Below are 18965 nucleotides of genomic sequence, written 5' to 3' on the forward strand. Positions count from 1 at the left end.
TAGATGTAATTCCTGGGGCTTTTCTAAGTCCTCTTTTGCTCCCAAGTAGTGATGGCATTTCTGTGACTGCACTCTTGCCAGTTTTAGCTTCCTGGTAAATAGCACAGAGACCTAATAAGTTTATTAACAAGCTGCAGCACTGTGCTGTGCAGATACTCATCTGTTCTAACCTTCCATGGCTGCTGACTTCCCAGCCGCGTGGTTCTTTACCTGCATCTGAGTCTTACCTGAGTTTGCTCTGGTCCATCTGTGTCCTCATGACTACTCCCCTAACTGTGAAGACGTCCTTCTGCTCTCTCTCTTCTTCCCTCTTCACTTGGACCTCTGACTGAGATTGGATGTTCCTGTCTATTCTATTCTGCCCAGCCATAGGTTGAATCAACTCTATTAACCAATCAAAGGTGATGGAAAATAAATTTCTTAACACATCATTGAGACAGGAGATGTTCCAGATATGACAATGCCAACATCCAGATGGCAACCAGATCTCTGGGCACAGTGATCATCATCTGAATACTCAGTGCACAGAATTATCCCTCAACACATTATAGGTGGTTGTGAGCCATGTGGTTGCAGGACCTCCTGAAGAGCTCTTAGCCACTGAACCCATCTCTCTAGCCCCAAAATTAAAATTTTTTGATGACCAGCTCAATCAGCTCAACTATCACGCATAGCTTAAAGACATTTCCACACATAACCCCCACCCCCAACCATGACCTTAGCTGGCTCCCTTCTAGGTTGCCTTCACAGATTTCTTCTGCAGTTCTGGAGGTGAATGTACATGCAGCTTGGCTCTGTTAGTGCCAACCACACTGTGCTGCTGACCAGTCTCCGTGCTTTGTGAGTTGGCACCAGTTCGTCCCCAGGTCTATGGGAAGAAGCTTTTGACAACTCTAGCTACTGCACTTTACCTCTAAGGGCCCTACTCAGCGGTGAGGAAGGCTCAGGCTTCAGCATAGCTTCTTCGTTTTACAGTGTCAATCCAGCAGGATCCGGACATAACCTGCAGTAAAGGACCACAATGTCCTGTGATCACAGAAGACGAGCACGGTTAAAACGCAGCTAAAGTGCTTGGTGGGCCAGACTATACTTGTGATTAAGAGTCACAATTTTTTTTTTTTAAGAATCTCATTGTGTCACTGTGTAATCCAGACTGGCCTCAAAGAGATCTGATTGCCCCTGCTTTCTGAGTGCTGTATTAAAGGTTTGTGCCCTAATGCTTGGCAAGACACTCTTAATCTTTTTTTTGTTGTTGTTTTTTTGAGACAGGGTTTCTCAGTGTAGCCTTGGCTTTCCTGGAACTCACTCTGTAGACCAGGCTGGCCTCGAACTCAGAAATCCGCCTGCCTCTGCCTCCCGAGTGCTGGGATTAAAGGCGTGTGCCACCACCCCCGGCCACTCTTATCTTCTTAGGATCCCGTGGCATCCAGGCTAGTCTTCAACTTTATAGTTGAGGGTAGAATGATTCTGACCCTCCTATCTCCACCTCCCGAATGCTGGGCCATGCCGGAGCATAGCTGTGTGGACCCCAGCTGGCTTAGAATATCACAGATCCTCCCGCCATGGAACTTTGCTCTACCCACAGAAAAGGAAGAGTGGGGGGAACAACAAAAGTCTGGGTTCACCGCAGGAGCAGCAAGTGTTGAGAACCACTGAGCTGTCTCTGCGGTCCCCGAAACCTGCCTTTTCATCTGTGGGAGATGGTGTGCCAAGGTACACGCATGTGCTCCCCTGGGTATGGGTGACTGTGTGTGTCAGTGTGTGCATGGAGCTCAGGGACAACCTTGAGTGTTAGTCCTCACCTTCCACAGGAGCCTTTTTTTTTTTTTTTTTTTTTTTAAGATCTATTTATTTTATGCATGTGAGTACACTGTAGCTGTCTTCAGACACACCAGAAGAGTGCATCAGATCCCATTGCAGATGGTTGTGAGCCACCGTGTGGTTGCTGGGAATTGAACCTTTGAAAGAGTCAGTGCTCTTAACCACTAGCCTGAGACTTTTCTAGAAAACCATCTTTGGCTGCTCTACACACGAGACTGGCTTCTAGGGATTCTTCCCAATTTCCTACAGACGTCCTGGGACTACAGCATCTGGCTTTATTTGGGTTCTGGGTCCTTACAGCTTCACTTCCTATTTTCCTTACCTGTAAAGGGAATTTTTGAATGTCACATTCCCACTATCCAGTGTAAACCAGGTGGTGGTGGCGGCACCATCTGCAGACTGTTACCATTGTCAGTAGTGGTGTGCTGCCCCCTTCACAGGCTGGGAGATCAGGTGTGGCGGTCTGTCTCGAGTCTCAGAATTTGAGTAGGAACATCTGGACACATGTGCAGTCACCTAGACTGGCTGGGCTGCTGTGGGTTTGTGAGCCTATAGTTGTGCCCATGACCTGTACTGTTTTCCTGCCTCACTCAGGCCAGCCTGTTTTCAGTTGGAACCAGCTGGGGGTCAGTAAGATGGTCCCCTAGACCAGGAAGCTCATGAAAGTCACTGAGGGAGGGAGGGAGGATGGTTGGGCGGCAGGTGCTCTCAGGGCACCGGGTAAATGCTGGCCTGCAGTGGTAAGGCCTGGTATTTCTGGACATTCTGGCACTGCTCTGTGTGTGTGTCAAAGGAAGACATGTGATACTGACTTACAGCTTCTACACCTACACACACACACACACACACACATGAATGAGCATGGCCTAGGGCAATAGTCCCCTGGCCAAAGCTCATACATTTCTTGGCACAACTGCTGGGCAGCAAATTTATAAAAATGTCAGCCTCATATAATTTTGAGGTCAACCTACTAATATCAGTTTTCTTTCTGACCACAGGTGACAAAACTGACCACCCCAGGGTATCCCTAGCACTAAGGAACCATCATTGCTGGCTTCTGTCAGAATGTGTCATATGCAAGCTGTCTCAGAGGCACCCAGCATGCTTGCTCTTAGCCTCTGGAAGGGCAACTGCCACCCAGCCTCCTGTACCAGGGCTCTCATGTACATTCTTCCCAGTCTTAGCCAGTGCTAGTGAGTCAGCACGCAGTCTGAAGCCACATGTTTATACCCCTCTTTTAATAACGCAGTTGGCAGGTTTCCCTGCATGGATAATGTACACACATCTATCCACCTGTCAGCAACCTAGGACCCTTCACCAATGGGGTTTCTCATTCTATGACCATCAAACAGATTCTATGCAGTGATACTCGGGGTGCTTTACCATTGAAAAAGTCTGGCCTGGAACTCACTGCGCAGTTCTGCCTGCCTGTTGGGATTAAAGGCAGTCCTGGCCTGTACCCTAGTTATGTCCAGGCATGAGAATAGGAAGGTCAACTAGTCTGAACTAGTTTGAGTTCAGGTGCCATAAGGTATTCTTAAAGTTTAGAGGAGAGTCTCCTATGTGCCATCTTAGACCTATGTATAGTTGTATGGATATGACTAAAATCAGATGCATTATGGGAAGGTATGTATGCAAACAGAGATATATAATTTAGCCTACCAATCAAAATAGAGTACCACTGTGCCCCTTAGCAACTAGCTCCTCTGTATAAACGCCATACACATCCCATACTGCCTTTGTGTTTCTTCTCGAATCGAGCTGGCCGTGAACCTCACTCCCCTCCACTCCTCACTGGGCTTTGCTGTGAATACTGTTTGTGTAATTTTCCTTAAGTTCTGAATAAGATGCCAAGGACCTGCAGACAACCAGCCCTGACCTGAAGGCCTGGAACACAATGGGGTCTCTAGTGTCCCTTTAGTATTGGAAGAGGACCCAAAGTTGCTTCTTAGATGTAGAAACAGTTGGGTTGGTGTCCTGGAGAAAGAGCATTGTGTACAAGAATGGGAGTAGTTATCTGCCACTTGTAATTTTGGGTGGTATAGAGGGCATGAGGGGCCCTGAGTCTAAAGCACAGGCTGGAGGGCTGACTTGGTGAATGGAGAGGCTTGCTACAAGCTGGGTGTACTCCTTGGCCTCACAGAACGGAGGGGGAGGGAGAGAACAGATTGTAGCAAGTTGCTCTTTATCTGCCGCCTGTGTGGTGTTGTTTAGTATGCGTATCCACACTCACTTACATCAACAGTGTACAAGGCAAGTCTCAGCCCAGCTTGACTTAGGTAATGAAGTTTCAAGTGTACCTTTCTGCTATTATAGAGTCCCCAAAGACCCTGCCCACAGACCACACTTGCTTTGATGAAGTGGCCACTGTAGGGCAGGTCTGGGGTTCAGTGTGGACAGATGTAGCTCGGGGTCCAGTGCACAGGAGCACATGGCAGACATTGGGGTTCCTCAGTGTACCATCAATAATCAGACTCACCTCTGACCTGCTCACAGTGTTGGGTCAAACCATATCATTAAGATAGTCCAAGGTAAGGCCGGGCGTGGTGGCCCACGCCTTTAATCCCAGCACTCGGGAGGCAGAGGCAGGTGGATTTCTGAGTTCGAGGCCAGCCTGGTCTACAAAGAGAGACCCTGTCTCAAAAAAAAAAAAAAAAAAAGAGAGAGAGAGAGAGTCCAAGGTGTCTGTAACCACCCTCTAACACCCCTATAGGGACAGGGGACACTACTGATACTTAAAGTGAAAAGAGTAATGGCTGCTTGCTTGGCTCTCCAGTGGCCCAGTGAGTTTACAGCTGCCCAGCTGTGTCACTGTGGGAGCGGGGGAGGGGGCAGTGAGAGGACACGGGGAGCCTGCACCACATCTACCTGGCTTTTGAATGCTGGCTTCTCCCAACAAGAGCCTGTGTCCTCTGTCAACTTGCCATGTTTCTGTATCAGAAGCAGGCCATCTGTTTGTACATATACTACCTTACTTTCTGGGCACCATTCTGGCTGGGTTTCTGTGGCTGCCCAGTGCTGAGGACCAAGGACAAAGTGACAGCATTGGGAAGGATGGATTATATTTGAGGTGCTGGGGTGCTGGAAAGAGGGGGGAGCACAGACTCCCTCTGGCAGGTGCATATCTGGAGAGCAATGGGTGGCAGGCGTTTGTGACCCAGACCCCAGTGAGGACTGGCTTGAAATCACAGTCAAGGAAAGGTTTAGGAAGGTTTAGTAGGGACATGAGGCAAGCAGACCTTGGGGAGTTTGATCATTCAGTCTGAAACGGTGTCGATGAAGGTGTAAGAAGCGGGCGGCACAGGGCAGCCTCCTCAAACCTCAGTGTTGGGCAAACAGTAATCAAGGCACAATAGGCAGAGGCAGGGGGCCTTCCCACTTGTGAGAAGTCTGTGGGAGAGAGAGGTCAATGGTTTGCAGTAGGAATTGGGGACAGGCTAGGGGTATGAGGTTGGAAGAGCAGGACCAGCAAAGGGAGTCCTGGAGGCTGGGCAGGGCCAGCAGAAGCTGCATCAGGGGTATCCTAATGGAGGTGGACAGGTGTTTGTCACAGAGAATTTAGGACCTTGGGTGAGAGATGGAGAAGGCATGAGTGAACTCTAAGGAGATGCCAGTATAGCCAGAGAGCAAATAAGGTGTCACGTTAGGGAGTGAGAACTTTGACTGTCTCCCTGGTAAGTACAGCCTCAGTACTGATTGGCATACTGATTCCTTCCAAGGCAAGAGATGGTCCCTACATAGCAGGGAGAAAACCTCAGGCCAGGGCCATCTTCCCAGGTGAGCTTGAGTCCAGATCTGGCCAGCAATGTGCAGTGTTTTACAACCCGTCGGTGTGATTGTGTATAAGGTGTTTGTGGCCTGAGTTTGCAGCCAGGACAAGGGCTGCCTACGTTGTGGACAGGGCAAGCCACCTGAGTCCTCAGTTGCTGTTATCTTGTGTAGCTGTTACCAGGGAGTTGGGCCGCAGCTTATTGCTGTCACATGCAGCAGCCTGCAGAGGTTCCATTCATCTTTTAGGGACCTCAGCTCAGGCCATACACTTAAGGCTTTGACACAGAAGAGCATTGGCCAGTGTGAGGGAGAGCTGACATTTTACTAAACTTCTAGGGGCTGGAGAGATGGCTCAGCAATTAAGAGCTTTTTCCCAAGAGGATGTGGTTGGATTCCCAGCACTCACAGCTCAAAGCCATCTGTAATTCATTTTAGGGCATCTGATGCCCTCTTCTGGCCTTCATGGACACTGCATGTACATGGTGCACGGACATGCTGATAAAACACACACATAAAAACTAAATTAAGCTGGGCAGTGGTGGTGCACACCTTTAATCCCAGCACTCGGGAGGCAGAGGCAGGCAGATTTCTGAGTTCAAGGCCATCCTGGTCTATAAAGTGAGTTCCAGGACAGCCAGGGCTACACAGAGAAACCCTGTCTCAGAAAAAAAAAAAAATTTTTTTTTTTTTTTTTTTTTTTTTTTTTTTTTTTTTTTTTTTTTTTTTGGTTTTTCGAGACAGGGTTTCTCTGTTTAGCCCTGGCTGTCCTGGAACTCACTCTGTAGACCAGGCTGGCCTCGAACTCAGAAATCCGCCTGCCTCTGCCTCCCAAGTGCCGGGATTAAAGGCGTGCGCCACCACACCCAGCCAGAAATGACTTAAAGGCAGCTGCACCTCAGAAAACCCACCCTGGCATGGGTGACAGCTCCTGAAAACTGGGAACTGCAGTGTACCACAAAGCCTGCAGGGAGCTCAACAGATGTAAGAGTCTCTTCTAGGAAACTGGGTTAGTCTGAACCTCTTCCAGTTCAGCTGGGCTGGTCCCTGTCTCAGCAGAATGTAACCTGTAGCCATGTAACCTCGCGGAAGGAAGGGTCTCATGAATCTGGTCAGCTTCAGGCACTTCCTGAGTCTTTGGTTTGGTTAGGCTTGGTTTTCTCTGTGGAGCCCTGGCTATCTTGGAACTTACTCTGTAGACCTTACTCAGAGATCCACCTGCCTCTGTCTCCCAAGCTCTGGGATAAAAGGTGTGTGTCACCACCTCCCCACATCCCTTGACTTCCTAAGTCTTAACAGCTTCACTTTAGAACTTTGAGTCTTGAGGAACTTCTCTGAGGAAACTGTTTCACAATGGCTTTTAAGGTAGAGTCAAATGTCGTTCTTTACAATGGTCACAGGGAGGATTTGAAGCTGTTATCGACAGAGGCTGGCCCAAAGAGCCTGAGATCTGAGATCCCGGGGTGTGTTCAGAGGGGCACCTGACAAGGCTACTGCTGCTTCGACAAGAAGCAAAGTTAATGGTGATGCTTGTGCTTGTGAGTGCGTGCGTGTGTGAGTGTGTGGTGTGTGTGAGTGTGTGCGTGCATGTGTGAGTGTGAGGTGTGTGTGTGTATGTGTGGTGTGTGAGTGTGTGCGTGCGTGTGTGAGTGTGACTGTTTGGTGTGTGTGCATGTGTGTGCGTGCGTGATGTGTGTGTGTTCTTCCACGTGCATACATTGTCGAGTGTGTATGCCCACCCAAGGTCACACATATCACACATAAGCCTAGTTCATTACTTCGTTAGCAATCAGTATCTATAAATGAAGGGCTTATTTATTTGTGTGTCTAGAGCCTCCACAGCAAGTGTTGACGGCAGGTGAGAGATTCCAGGACAGGAAGGGTTCCTTTGCTTTCCCAGATCTAAGTTGGTTTCTCTGTCTAGCCCCATTGGCTACCTTTTTATGTAAAACAGTGTTTTCTTCTGCCAATTTTTATCTGGGGATGGTTGTATAAAGCTTTGGACACAAAGATAAGAGGGCCACAGTTTGGAGGCTAGCCAAGGTTACTTAGCAAGAACCTTATTTTTGTTTTATTGATTTATTTTTATTTTTTATTTATTTTTTGTTTTTTCAAGACAGGGTTTCTTTGTGTAGCCCTGGCTGTCCTGGAACTCACTTTGTAGACCAGGCTGGCCTCGAACTCAGAAATCTGCCTGCCTCTGCCTTCCGAGTGCTGGGATTAAAGGTGTGCACCACCACTGCCCGGCTTGTTTTATTTTAAAAGCAACACATTTGACCATAAAGAAAAGGCCAGCCCCAGAGGTGCAGCCTGTGATGTCAGTACTGGGCACTATGGGTAGGGGAATCCTAAGTCATCCTTGGCTACACAGTTGAGTTTCAGGCCAGTATGAGTAACATGAGACCCAGTCTCCAAGGTAATAAAAGAAAACAAAATCAAACAAAAGAAAAAAAGAGCCCTAGATTAGCAAAACTCAGTAGGTATTCTGCAGGTGTGCTGGGTGGCTTATGTAGTGAGCAAGCGGTCAAAGGCCGAAGGGGAGGAAGGGAAGTCCTGTGGAGCAGGCGCTGGCTGAGCGAGAGTTGCCTTGGGAAGAGCCTGTGAACCGAAAAGGCACAGAGAGGGAGGCCCAGGGGTGGGAGGCTTGCCGCCAGCCCAGCCCAGCCCAGCCCAGCCCAGCAAATACAAAAATCAAGTGTTCACACCTTCTCCCAAATTACTGGGGCCAGAAGGGTTTCAGAGACCTGGAGCTTTGAACTCTTTGTGTGGACCAGATGAGGCAGCACTGGGGTCTGGGAATCGAGTTGTGTTGACAGCAGTGGGGAATCCCAGCTTCGCCAGAGCTATCAAAACCCACAGCCCTTCCTGGAAATAAATAATTGATGTCTTTGTGCGTGATACTGGGAATTGAACCTTGTGTGTGCAGGGATTCTACTGACCAATATTCCAACCCACTCGTCACAAAAAGCACTCATTGGTTTTTGTTTTTTTTTTTTTTTGGGGGGGGGGCTGTTGTTTGAGACAAAGCCTCACTATGTAGCAAACCTGGCTTAGAATTTGCAGCAGGATTCCTGCCTCAGCCTCTCTAATGAAGCTATGATGGTTTATTACAGCATCCAGAAAGTATGTCCTCTAAATTATGGAATAAATTAACTTCTTAAAATCTTTAGAGAGACTATATCACCACGGAATGTGAAAAGGCCCAGCATGCACTTGCTGCTCTCCCAGGGCACTGACTTTAGTTCCCATCACCACATAGATGGTTCACAACTGCTGGAATTCCAGCTTCAAGGGATCTGATGGACTCCTGAAGCATTTACACACACGTGGTACACACACACACAAACAAACAAATTGTAGAAGAAAATGATTAAGCAGGTTTCTAGGGAGGTAAGGTGTTGAGTCAAGACCAGGCTGGCCACAGAGTGAGACCCCTGTGCTAGCAGAACCCCTAGATCACAGAACTACATCACTCCTTTTCCTACTCATACCACACAAGCCCAACCAAAGGTTTTTCTAGAGCTGAAAACATGGAGAAAAAAGACTCTCAGGCCATTCTAGCACCCCGGTCCTTCAGCACCACTCAGCAAGGCACTGTGCTAGGAAAATCCAGCTATTGAGACCACGCCAAAGTTATCATTAACACATGGGGGAGAAGAAAAGTAAAATTTTAAATTTTAAATGTCTTTCTCAAAAGTTTAGCACTCCCTGCTTGGTTACTCAGAATCTAAGGTGAGGCGCACTTGATTTAGCCTGTAATTGCAGTTACTGTGGGTTTTTTTTTTTAAAGATTTATTAACTTATTTATTTTAAAAGACTTATTTATTTTGATTTATATGACTACACTGTCACTGCCTTGAAGGCATCAGATCCAAATGGTTGTGAGCCACCATGTGGTTGCTGGGAATTGAACTTATGACCTCTGGAAGAGGAGTCAATACTCTTAACCGCTGAGCTATCTCTCCAGCCTTTTTTTTTTTTTTTTTTAAGATCACACACACACACATACACACACACCAGCAGAGGGCATCAGATCTCATTATGGATGGTTGTGGATCACCATGTGTTTGCTGGGAATTGAACTCAGGACTTCTGGAAGATCAGTCAGTGCTCTTAACCATTGAGCCATCTCTCCAGCCCTCTCGTTTTCTTCTGAGTCAGGGTCTTCTTGTTACACAGCTATGCTGACCTTGAACTCTAGGTGATCTCCTTGCCTCAGCCTCTATATTCTGGGATTACAAGGCAAGAAGGCAAGGACCATCAAGTCTGGTCCTTCCTTAGAACTTTAGTAACTTTTTACCAATCAGATCTGGACTGTGATATTTTTGTTGTGTGTGTGTGTGTGTGTGTATTTTTTTTTTTTTTTGAGACAGGTCCGCATGTAGCCTTGGCTAGCTTCAAACTCCGTATGTAGCAAAGGATGACCTTGAACTCCTGATCTTCGTGCCCTCACACCCCCAAGAGATAGAATTACAGATGCGGGCAACCAAGCCCGGCTTTGTATGTCTGAATTGGTCGGGTGTGACCCGACTCGGTTGGGCTCCGGCGCCCTCTGCTGCCTATTGTGACGCGGGCCACCAAGTTACCCAGGCGGTGGAGGTCCGGGCGGAGCGCTGGAGCCATGGCTGAGCCGCAGGAGCAGCTACTGCAGCTGCAGAAGGACAACCGAGATGGCCGCCTGCGGAAGCAGGAGCTGGAAGAGCTGGTGCGTGGGCTGGAAGCCGAGAGCGAGAGCCTCACCGGGCGCCTGGAGGAGCTGCGGGAGCGCGAGCGCAGGTGCGAGGGCACCGAGGCCCCGGCAGGCTAGTTGGCAGTCTCGCTCCCGGCAGTGGGACCCTAGTCTGGAACTCTCAGGCTGGTGGCGGCTCCTTCCCAAACGATCTTGCGCCCTGGTTTCATCCCAGACCAACTCCCCCCCACCCCCCTCCGTGTAGCCTGCAGCGGAGACGAAGCCAAGCATCACGAGCTATTCGAGGGGAGGCATGCGAGGCGGCACGGGAGCGTGCGGAGCGGGCTCGTGGGCTGCTGGAGGCGGCGGAGCAGCACCGGCAGGACCTGGTGCGGGCAAGAGCAAGAGGCGGCGCCCGGGGTGGCTAGGCTGGAGGAGAGGCCTAGACAGCCTGAACCCTGTTCGCAGGAGCAATACAATCGGAAGCTGCAGGAACAGTGGGAGGAACTGTCCAGCCAGGTACGTGCAGTGTCTCAGATCATGCCCTGGTCCCCAAGACCCTTGAGCCAGGCACTCACGAGTTCGGCCCCCAGCTTTTCTACTATGGAGGGGAGCAGCTGAGTCAACAGCGAGCGGAGCAGCAACTAGGAACTCAGCTTGCGGCGCTGCAGGTACTTGGACCGGACCAGGGCGGGGTTGTGGGCGGAGTATGGCTGTGGGCAGGGCTGTGTGCACATGTGGGCAGAGTATCCGCCTTGAAGGCCAGGGACCGAGCCTCGAGGCCCAGTGGTGTGCGAGGCCTTCAGGTTCTTGACATCACTTGAATCCTCCCGAAGAAACATCTGGAACTGGCGGAGGCCAAATTCAGCATGCAGGCAGAGGACCTGCGGCAGGTGCATATGGCGCTGGACTCTCAGGGGAGGGCGTTTGGGGAGGGCCTGTCATCGCGGTGCTCATACCAAGTCCCTGGCTTCTAGGGTGCGCAGCGGACAGAAGAGGCCTGGGCCAGCTTCCAGGAGCAGAGTGGAGTCCTGCAGGTGTGACCCCCTCGGTTCTGACAGCCATTCTCTTCCGAATGTCCTGCGGCCGCGACCCTTTCTTCCTTACTCCCTGACTCGCGATGTAGCTCATCCTCTGCCCTGAATCCCTGTTGCCATCCTTCAGGAGCTGCAAGGGAAAGTGATGGAGGCAGCAGCTGCGCTGGAGGCTACGCGCGGTGGCTCGGAACCGTAAGAACTGGGACTTGGAGGGCATAGGAAGGTGCTAGGCCCAGCCTGGTGGCCCAACTCCGCGCCTGTCCTGCAGGTGGAACTCACAGCCTCGTCGGGTGCAAGACTGCGCGGGCTCACTCATGGAGGAAGTGGCCAGGGCTGACTGCGTGAGTGTGGGCTGGGACGCGCGGACTGGAGCTGGGACCTACGAAATTTGGCTAGAGCCTAGCGGCTACCCAGCCAAAATGCTGGATGCAGCCCTTTCTCTGCAGGAAAAGCGACTGTTCGGTGGTACGGGCGCGGGAAGCCTCAGGTGAGTGGCTAATGGGGGCTGGGCGGTCCTGATTCCGGGTCCCAGAGCCACCACCCACCTGTCCGTTGGTGGTTCTGCAGGCTGTGGGCGCTGAGCGCACTGCAAACGCTGCTGCTGCTCCCGCTGGGTTTCCTGGTGCTGCCGCTGATTTACGTGGTGCTGACGAAGCCTGACGCCGTCGGCCCGGGACTCCAGAGTCTTGGCTCCGACGCGGTCTTCCGCCGGCTGCGCTACACGCTGTCACCTTTACTTGAGCTGCGTGCACGCGGACTGCTGCCTGCCTAGAGTGCATCATGTCGGCTTTGGCCGCTTGCACCTCTGTCTCCTTTGTGTTTTCTGGGTGCCTGCTTGTATGAAAAGGGCGGGGGTGAAGTTCATGTGTTCCGATGTCACCTGAGCGCAGGGGTGCCTGTCCGCGGCAGGGCTGCTAGTGTCCAGGCTGTCCTTTCTCGCACCCCTGGCTGCTGAGCAGCAGCCTGACCCCTCTAGGGGGCTCTTTTGATTCTGCCCTTTGGACAGGATACGTGCGGGTGCTGGCCTGTCGGGTCCCTCCGTAACGGGTGGATTATTTTCCCTGGATGCGGATGCAGTTACTCCAGATCTACCTCAAGGTTGGGGTTTCCTCTTGGGCAGGTTCGAGTTCTCCATACCTCCCTCACAGCATCTGAACACACCGGGTAGTGTATGCTTGCCACTGTGGGCTTTGTGGGGAACATGCTGTATATGAGGATTGCCCTGCTGAGTGGAAATTAATCTGGGTTGAATTTCCAATAAACTCTAGACTACTTGTTTATTACAGGTATGTGTGGAGTTTCATCCCAGCTTTGAACTCACAATGTAGCTGAGTGACCTTGACCTACCTCTCTGCTCCTGAGTGGATTATAGACATGAGCCGCCAGGGATGGTTTATTCTGTTCTGGGGTTTGAACTCAGCTCAGCACTTGTGAATGCTAAGCTATAACCACAGCGTCTAAACAATTATAGCTTTTCTGTTAAGTTCATTGGAGACTCCCTTAATGGCCTAACAAAGTGGTCTGTAAAGTACCTTGGAATAGTTAGTTTAACTTGGAGAAAGTACCTAATGTGGTTTAGGTTCTGTAACGTGACCTATCAGTTGTATGCACTGGTGTCTCTCACTGCCTTGCAAGCAACAAGGACCTGAGTCTGATCCTAAGAACCTATGCAAAAAAGCTGGATGTGGTGTTAATGTCAGTAACCCCTTGTTGGGGAGGTGTGGATTAGTGAGCTCCAGCTAATGGAAACTGTCTCAGGAAACTAGGTGGTCAATTTCCAATATTCACACAAAGTATTTGACAACGTCCTGTAATTCCTGTTCCAGGGATTCTTGATGCCCTCTTGCTCCCTGAGTACCAGGCACAGTCATTGTCTTACTTAGGGTGTCACTGCTGTGAAGAGACGACATGACCATGACAATGCTTATAAAGGACAACATTTAATTGGGGCTGGCTTACAGTTTCAGAGGTTCAGTCCATTATTGTCCTGGTGGGAGGGATGGCAGTGTCCAGACAGACATGGTGCTGAAGGAACTGAGAGTCCTGCATCTTGATTCACAGGCAGCAGAAGGAGACTGTGTGCCACAGTGTGCAGGTTGAGCATTTGAGACCACCCCTAGAGTGACACACTTCTGACAAGGCCTTGTCACACCTACTCCCACAAGGCCACACCTCCTAATAGAGCCACTCCCTATGGCCAAGCATTCAAACAAATGCATCTATGGGTGCCAGACAGCAAAGTCATAGTGCACAAACTACATGCAGACACTCACATAGATAATCTTACAAAAAGTCAAAACCAGCTGGTTGTAGTGGCTTGAACCTTTAATCCCAGCACTCAGCAGGCAGAGGCAGAGGCAGAGAGGCAGAGAGGCAGAGGCAGAGAGGCAGAGGCAGGCAGATTTCTGTGAGTTTGAGGCCAGCCTGGTCTACAGAGTGAGTTCCAGGACAGTCAGGGCTACACAGAGAAACCCTGTCTAGAAAAAACAAAAAGCAAACCAAATTAGACTGAGCGTGGTGCCAGGGTCTCAGCTTGGCTGCTCTGGCCTTTCACTTTTGCTTTCTCAGTCTCGCCCCACCCCCACCCTGCTTCCAGTCCCATCTACTGACTGATATTTCGGGGCTATGGGGAATGGGCCTTGTGCACATCAGGCAAGTGCTTTAACCACTGAACTGCAGACTCTGCTCCAATTTAAAATCTTACTTCTTTGAGACCACAGTGGCTTGCACCTATTTGGTACTTGACTTGCCACAGAAACAGCCACATCTGTATAGGACCTTCAGACATGGAGGCAAAGACCGGCTTAGGAAAGCAGAAGACTCCTGTTTGGATGAGACATTAATCCAGAGTCACAGGCTGGGGCTACAGCTAAGAGGTGTGGAGGCCTCCCAGCATGTACAGGCCCTGGATTTGACCCCCAGTACCAGAACAAACAAGACTACTTAAGCTAGGTGTGACTCAGAAGGGTCAGGAATTCAAAGAGCACCTTTAGCTACAGGGTACATTTTTGGTTACATAACAAAACAAAAGCAGCACATTTTGGGATTTTTATTTTTTTCATGTTTACACAAGAAAATACTTCATGTACCAATGTAGTAAGACAGGTGAACAAACAGGGAATGTGTCCAGTGTGAAAGAGACTCACACCTGTCCATGTGCCCGTTGCCCCCACAGCCAGGCCTAGGGTGGCAGTACAAGTTGCTCTGTGACACTCAAGGCTTCAGGTGCTCGGCTTCTTAGTAGGGGATATCGTTCTGGTAGTACTGGATCATGTCATAGGTCCGGCTCCTGCAGGGTCAAGCGAGGAAAGTGAAGACATCGCTGGGAGCCCTCCCCAGCTGTGTGGGGAGCAGGGACAGGGCTTCAGGGACAGGGAGTGACTTGCCTATTGCTGAGGAAACAGTTCTGGATGACCTTCATGATAAAATTCGCAGCCTCCCGCTCTGTCATGTTTGGGCTGAACCTGTGTCTGGGCAGAGACAGAAGGAGGCGTTTGTGGGAATCTGTCCCCCCAGGGACATTCTGCTGTGGTCTAGTGTGTGCTCTGATCCTTGCCAGCAATTACTAGGTCACGTGCGGCGCTCACGGTCATAGGGCTATTCTAGAAACCTTATCTGCTCTGGGGATCCAAGGATACATACAATTCTAGGTAGAGCCCCAGCAGATGGACAATTCTTCCCCAAATGGTACCTACTTCAAAAGTTTGATTGTCTGGCCTCGGAAACAGGGCAGGCCTGTGTCCAACATGAGTGTCACCAGGGAGACGACTGCATCCATATAGGGGCTGTGGAGACAGGGTGGGGAACAACCAGTGTGAGGCAGCCTGCTCACAGACCTGTGGTCCAGCTGCCACATCCCCACACAATCTGCTTGCAGGACCACATATAGCACTGTACGGCTGCGTGATCCTCCCCACTCTGCCAGGCTTCCAGCAGCGGTTTCAAAGATGCTCTGTTTGGTATTAGCCACAATAGCATTTGGGATGTGCCAAAGTGATACTCTGACATCTGGTTGATGCCAGTCTCCTACGTAGCCTTGGTGGTGCTGGGGCTATGGTGAAAGGCTAGCCAGGAAGTCCAGAGGGAGAGAAGGGTGCTGGGGCATGACAGGGTCAGCTGTGGGAGACTAGGGGTGTGGCTGGAGGTTCAGAGTGTGAAGTTGATCACATAGGTGAGATGGGTGACCAGAGTGCAAGGCTCACTTAAAAAAAAAAAAATCTTGTCTTTGGTTGTGAGCCTAGCCTTTAATGGCTATCTTTATAGCCTGGTCTATATAGTGGTTCCAGGAGAGCAAGAGCTATATAGTGAGACCATGTCTTGAAACAAAAACTATCTTTATGTGTGTGCATGTTTGAGTGTATGCCTACATATGAGCAGGTGCCTCACGAGGCCAGAGTGAGCAGCGGAGCTCGCAGAGCTGGAGTGACAGGTGTGTTAGCCACATGATGTGAGAGCTGAACCCCTTTTCAGTGCCGCTAAGCCTGATCCCCTCCAGGGGCATGAGTGCTCTTTCCCACCTTAATACCCCTTCCACATGGCCCATGGGCTCACCGCACAGCCAGATAACCTCGGACACACATCTCCATGAACCACTTGAAGGGTGTGGCTTCCATTTTGCCCCCCATAATCATCACCATCTCGTCTGTCAGCTTGATGTCTGGTTCCCAGCCAAGGTTGCCACCCGGTGAGCTTTCAAACATGAAGCCAAAGTCTGCAAAATCCCAAAAAGCTTCCTGAACTGGGGCACGGTTAGGTCAGGGTGGCTTATTTCTAGTGGAGAAGGACTTGGCCACACATGGGACAGAAGCAGGGAGGAGGCAGGGAGGAGGCAGGGAGGAGGCAGGGGAGTGTCAAGTTAGAGCAGAGGTATTTCACTACCTCTCACTTCTACCAAGAGTGTGGGCTGCCACTCTAGTTCCCAGCTCCCCGAGTCTGGCCAGCCACGTCTACAGTAGTGTAACATGGTGGCTTTGGGTAGGCTGCTCTCTGCAGTGGGCAAGGGGAGGGTACACTGGCACAGCCCGCTGACCGATGTGGATGATGTGCCCCTTCTTGTCCAGCATGATGTTGCCATTGTGCCTGTCCTTGATCTGCAGCAGGAACAGCAGGAGGCTGTAGGCGGCCATGCTTCGAATAAAGTTGTAGCGTGCCTGTGTGGAGAGGTCGTGGTCTCACCCTGGCTCTGTGGCCCACATGAGAGGCAGAGCCAGGTCAGTGAGTGCGGCTGTGTGGAATGTGGAGACAGTAGCACTTTCTGTGCCCTGGGGTTCTAGGCTTTGGTCTTTCACTGAGAGAAAGCTACGGTGACGAACTTAGCTCCTAATAGAGGAAGACAGAAGGTGGATAACGGGTAGCTACCTGCTGGAAGGCCAAGGTAGATTCATCCCCATACTGGCGTGTAAAGTAGTCGTACATGCCAAAGTCGGTCTGGCGGCCCAGCTGGTCCCGGGAGGTGCAGTCCGGGATGCACTCAATCACTCCGCACTAGGGAAGGGCAGGGACGGGACAGTTAGGTGGAGCAGTGAAGTCATGGTCTCTTTGCCCATCAGGTTCCTGGAACTTACCCCAGGGGCAGTAGCCACTACCCGATAGGGAAAAACGAAGAGGTCCAGGCCAACCAGCTGGAAGATGTTCTTGAAGAGGTCGATGATCTGCAGGGCTAACATGTCCTGGAATGCAGAAGGCACAGGATGCAGTCAGTGTCTCCCCTCAGCTGCTGGACCACTCAGAAGCTAGTGGCCCTGGGGGCTCACACAGGTTGCCCACAAGGGAAGGGGGCAGACTGTGGCTAAATAAAGAGTCTAGGGGTCTGGCCTCACTGCCCAGCCAGGCTGGGCCGTCCTGGGGTTGCCAGTGAGGATGTCCTTCAACAATGGTGAAGGGTGGGGCTGGAAGGAGGGAGGGGCTTCTGTGTCTCCTCTAAAGTCTCCACAGCACTTGAATCATGTTTCATAACATAAGGGTCTCTTCTTTGGGACCACTGGGGGTGGTGCCTTGCCCTGCCAGTGGAAGTGAGGCCAGCTCTGTCACCTGTCGGCAGTCATCCCCCACTTTGAAGATGGCTGCTTGCCAGCAGATCTTCTTGCCATCAGCGTCTTGGCTGAAGCACTCATCCTCTGCGTCTGAGCGGCACTGCAGACCTGTAGGCAGGGCAGCGATGCCATCTGTGAGCCAGACTACTGTGAGGTGGGCTAGGGGCCTAGAGAGACCTGGCATCTTGAGAGTGAGTTCTGCAAAGCACTAAGGGGTCACATGGAACCACTGGGCTACGAGTTTCCCTAGGAACCTAGAATAGACAGGTTTATAAGAAACTGAAAAAAGCCCCCTCGAGTTCAAGCACAGGACTCAGGGCCAGAACACAGCCAGTACTTAAGACACCTCTCCACATCGGGCTATGTCCCCACAGCGCTCACACCCCAGACCACAAATGTGGCCTTATTTGGGATTAGGGTATTGGAAGATGCAATCATTTTTAAAAGCCATACTAAGCTGGATGGTGCTGGCATACACTTTAAATCCCACCATTCAGGAGGCAGAGGCAGGCCAATCTCTGAGTTCGAGGCCAGCCTGGTGTATAAAGCAAGTTCTAGTACAGTCATCACTATACAGAGAAACCCTGCCTCCAAAAAACCAAAACCAAACCAAAACGAACAAAAACCCAACCAAACCATACAAGATGATAACTGTCCAAAAGGTGTTCTTTTAAAAGAATTTGTAGGCCAGAAAGACAAGCAGAGAGGGAGTGGTGCTGAACAGCATCCCCTACAACCACAGGGGTGGAAAGCCTCAGACAGAGCACCCAGCCCAGAACTTGACACTCCTGCCTGGCCAGGGCCTGACGCTCCCTTGCTGGAGCACGCCCACCTCCACACTGATGCTGGCCTCCAGGTCTTCGAGGTCGCATACTCCATGTGTTACCCAGACTACTCTTCTGTAAGAGCCTAAAGCAACTCCTGTGCCCACAGAGGCTCAGGACTGGGACTGGAGATGGGGTTCTGGGGCTCCTGTGACTTGGGTGACAGATTCTAGGGTAAGCAAGTGTTGCTGCACAGCACCCTGCCATTTTCAGAGGAAGGGTGAGCCTGCAGGCAGATGACTGCATGACTGCAGACATCTTGTCTAGGATGTTCAAAACAGGCCTGCACGGCTGAAGAGAGACACCCATACTCCCTCAAGCTCCTTACTGACCTTCTTTTTCAAGTTCGCTCACTCCGCATCGCTTCACCTTAAACTTGGCCAGATATGGCGCTTTTGCGGCACTGAGAAAAAGAATGCAGCACATGAGACAGCCAGTAGAGACCTCCGAGTAGGGCAGCGAAGTGCAAGCAGGCATTTACCTCTGCATTGGTGTCCCTGACTTGTAGTCAATGTCTAGCACGATGGCTTCAGGGTTGCTGGGCAGGTAGCAGCCTGGGAGGCACAGAAGAGGTACAGGTAACCCCCAGGGAGACACACCTGGTCCCCAACACAGGCTTCACATGCACAGCAGCCTTATCAGGGGCCCTGCCTTGAAGGGAGTGCTTGCCCTTGCCCGCGGCAGCCTGCTTATCCAATGATCACTGTGAGTCCGTCCTTCCTCCCTCCAGATAGCCAGCAAAGAGACCCAGTGTCTCAGGATAGGCTTCCCCAGAGTGCTCTGGACCTTAGCTTCAGGATCAGCCTACTCTGCC

At 51.0% G+C, this 18965-nt stretch overlaps 2 protein-coding genes across 2 annotated transcripts in view; one reads left to right on the top strand and one right to left on the bottom strand.

The window, feature by feature from the left end:
• The first annotated feature begins 10210 nt into the window (after positions 1-10210).
• On the top strand, positions 10211-12138 carry Tmem191c (transmembrane protein 191C). The gene is made up of 10 exons (XM_021210031.2): positions 10211-10365; positions 10524-10647; positions 10727-10777; positions 10852-10929; positions 11095-11151; positions 11236-11295; positions 11423-11487; positions 11564-11636; positions 11742-11782; positions 11863-12138. The coding sequence occupies exons 1-10, from the start codon at positions 10211-10213 to the stop codon at positions 12065-12067; spliced, it is 909 nt and encodes a 302-aa protein (XP_021065690.1). The 3' UTR covers positions 12068-12138.
• A 2191-nt stretch (positions 12139-14329) lies between these two features.
• The window catches only part of Pi4ka (phosphatidylinositol 4-kinase alpha), a 126482-nt gene continuing 121846 nt past the window's right edge, over positions 14330-18965 (bottom strand). The window contains 10 exon segments of the mRNA XM_021209064.2: positions 14330-14584; positions 14682-14765; positions 14991-15080; positions 15847-16006; positions 16325-16445; positions 16654-16779; positions 16860-16964; positions 17326-17435; positions 18484-18554; positions 18633-18705. Of these exon segments, the coding sequence (XP_021064723.1) occupies positions 14533-14584; positions 14682-14765; positions 14991-15080; positions 15847-16006; positions 16325-16445; positions 16654-16779; positions 16860-16964; positions 17326-17435; positions 18484-18554; positions 18633-18705 (992 nt within the window). The 3' untranslated portion in view covers positions 14330-14532.

This window comes from Mus pahari, chromosome 12, assembly GCF_900095145.1.
Source record: "Mus pahari chromosome 12, PAHARI_EIJ_v1.1, whole genome shotgun sequence".
NCBI classification, from domain to species: Eukaryota; Metazoa; Chordata; class Mammalia; order Rodentia; family Muridae; genus Mus; species Mus pahari.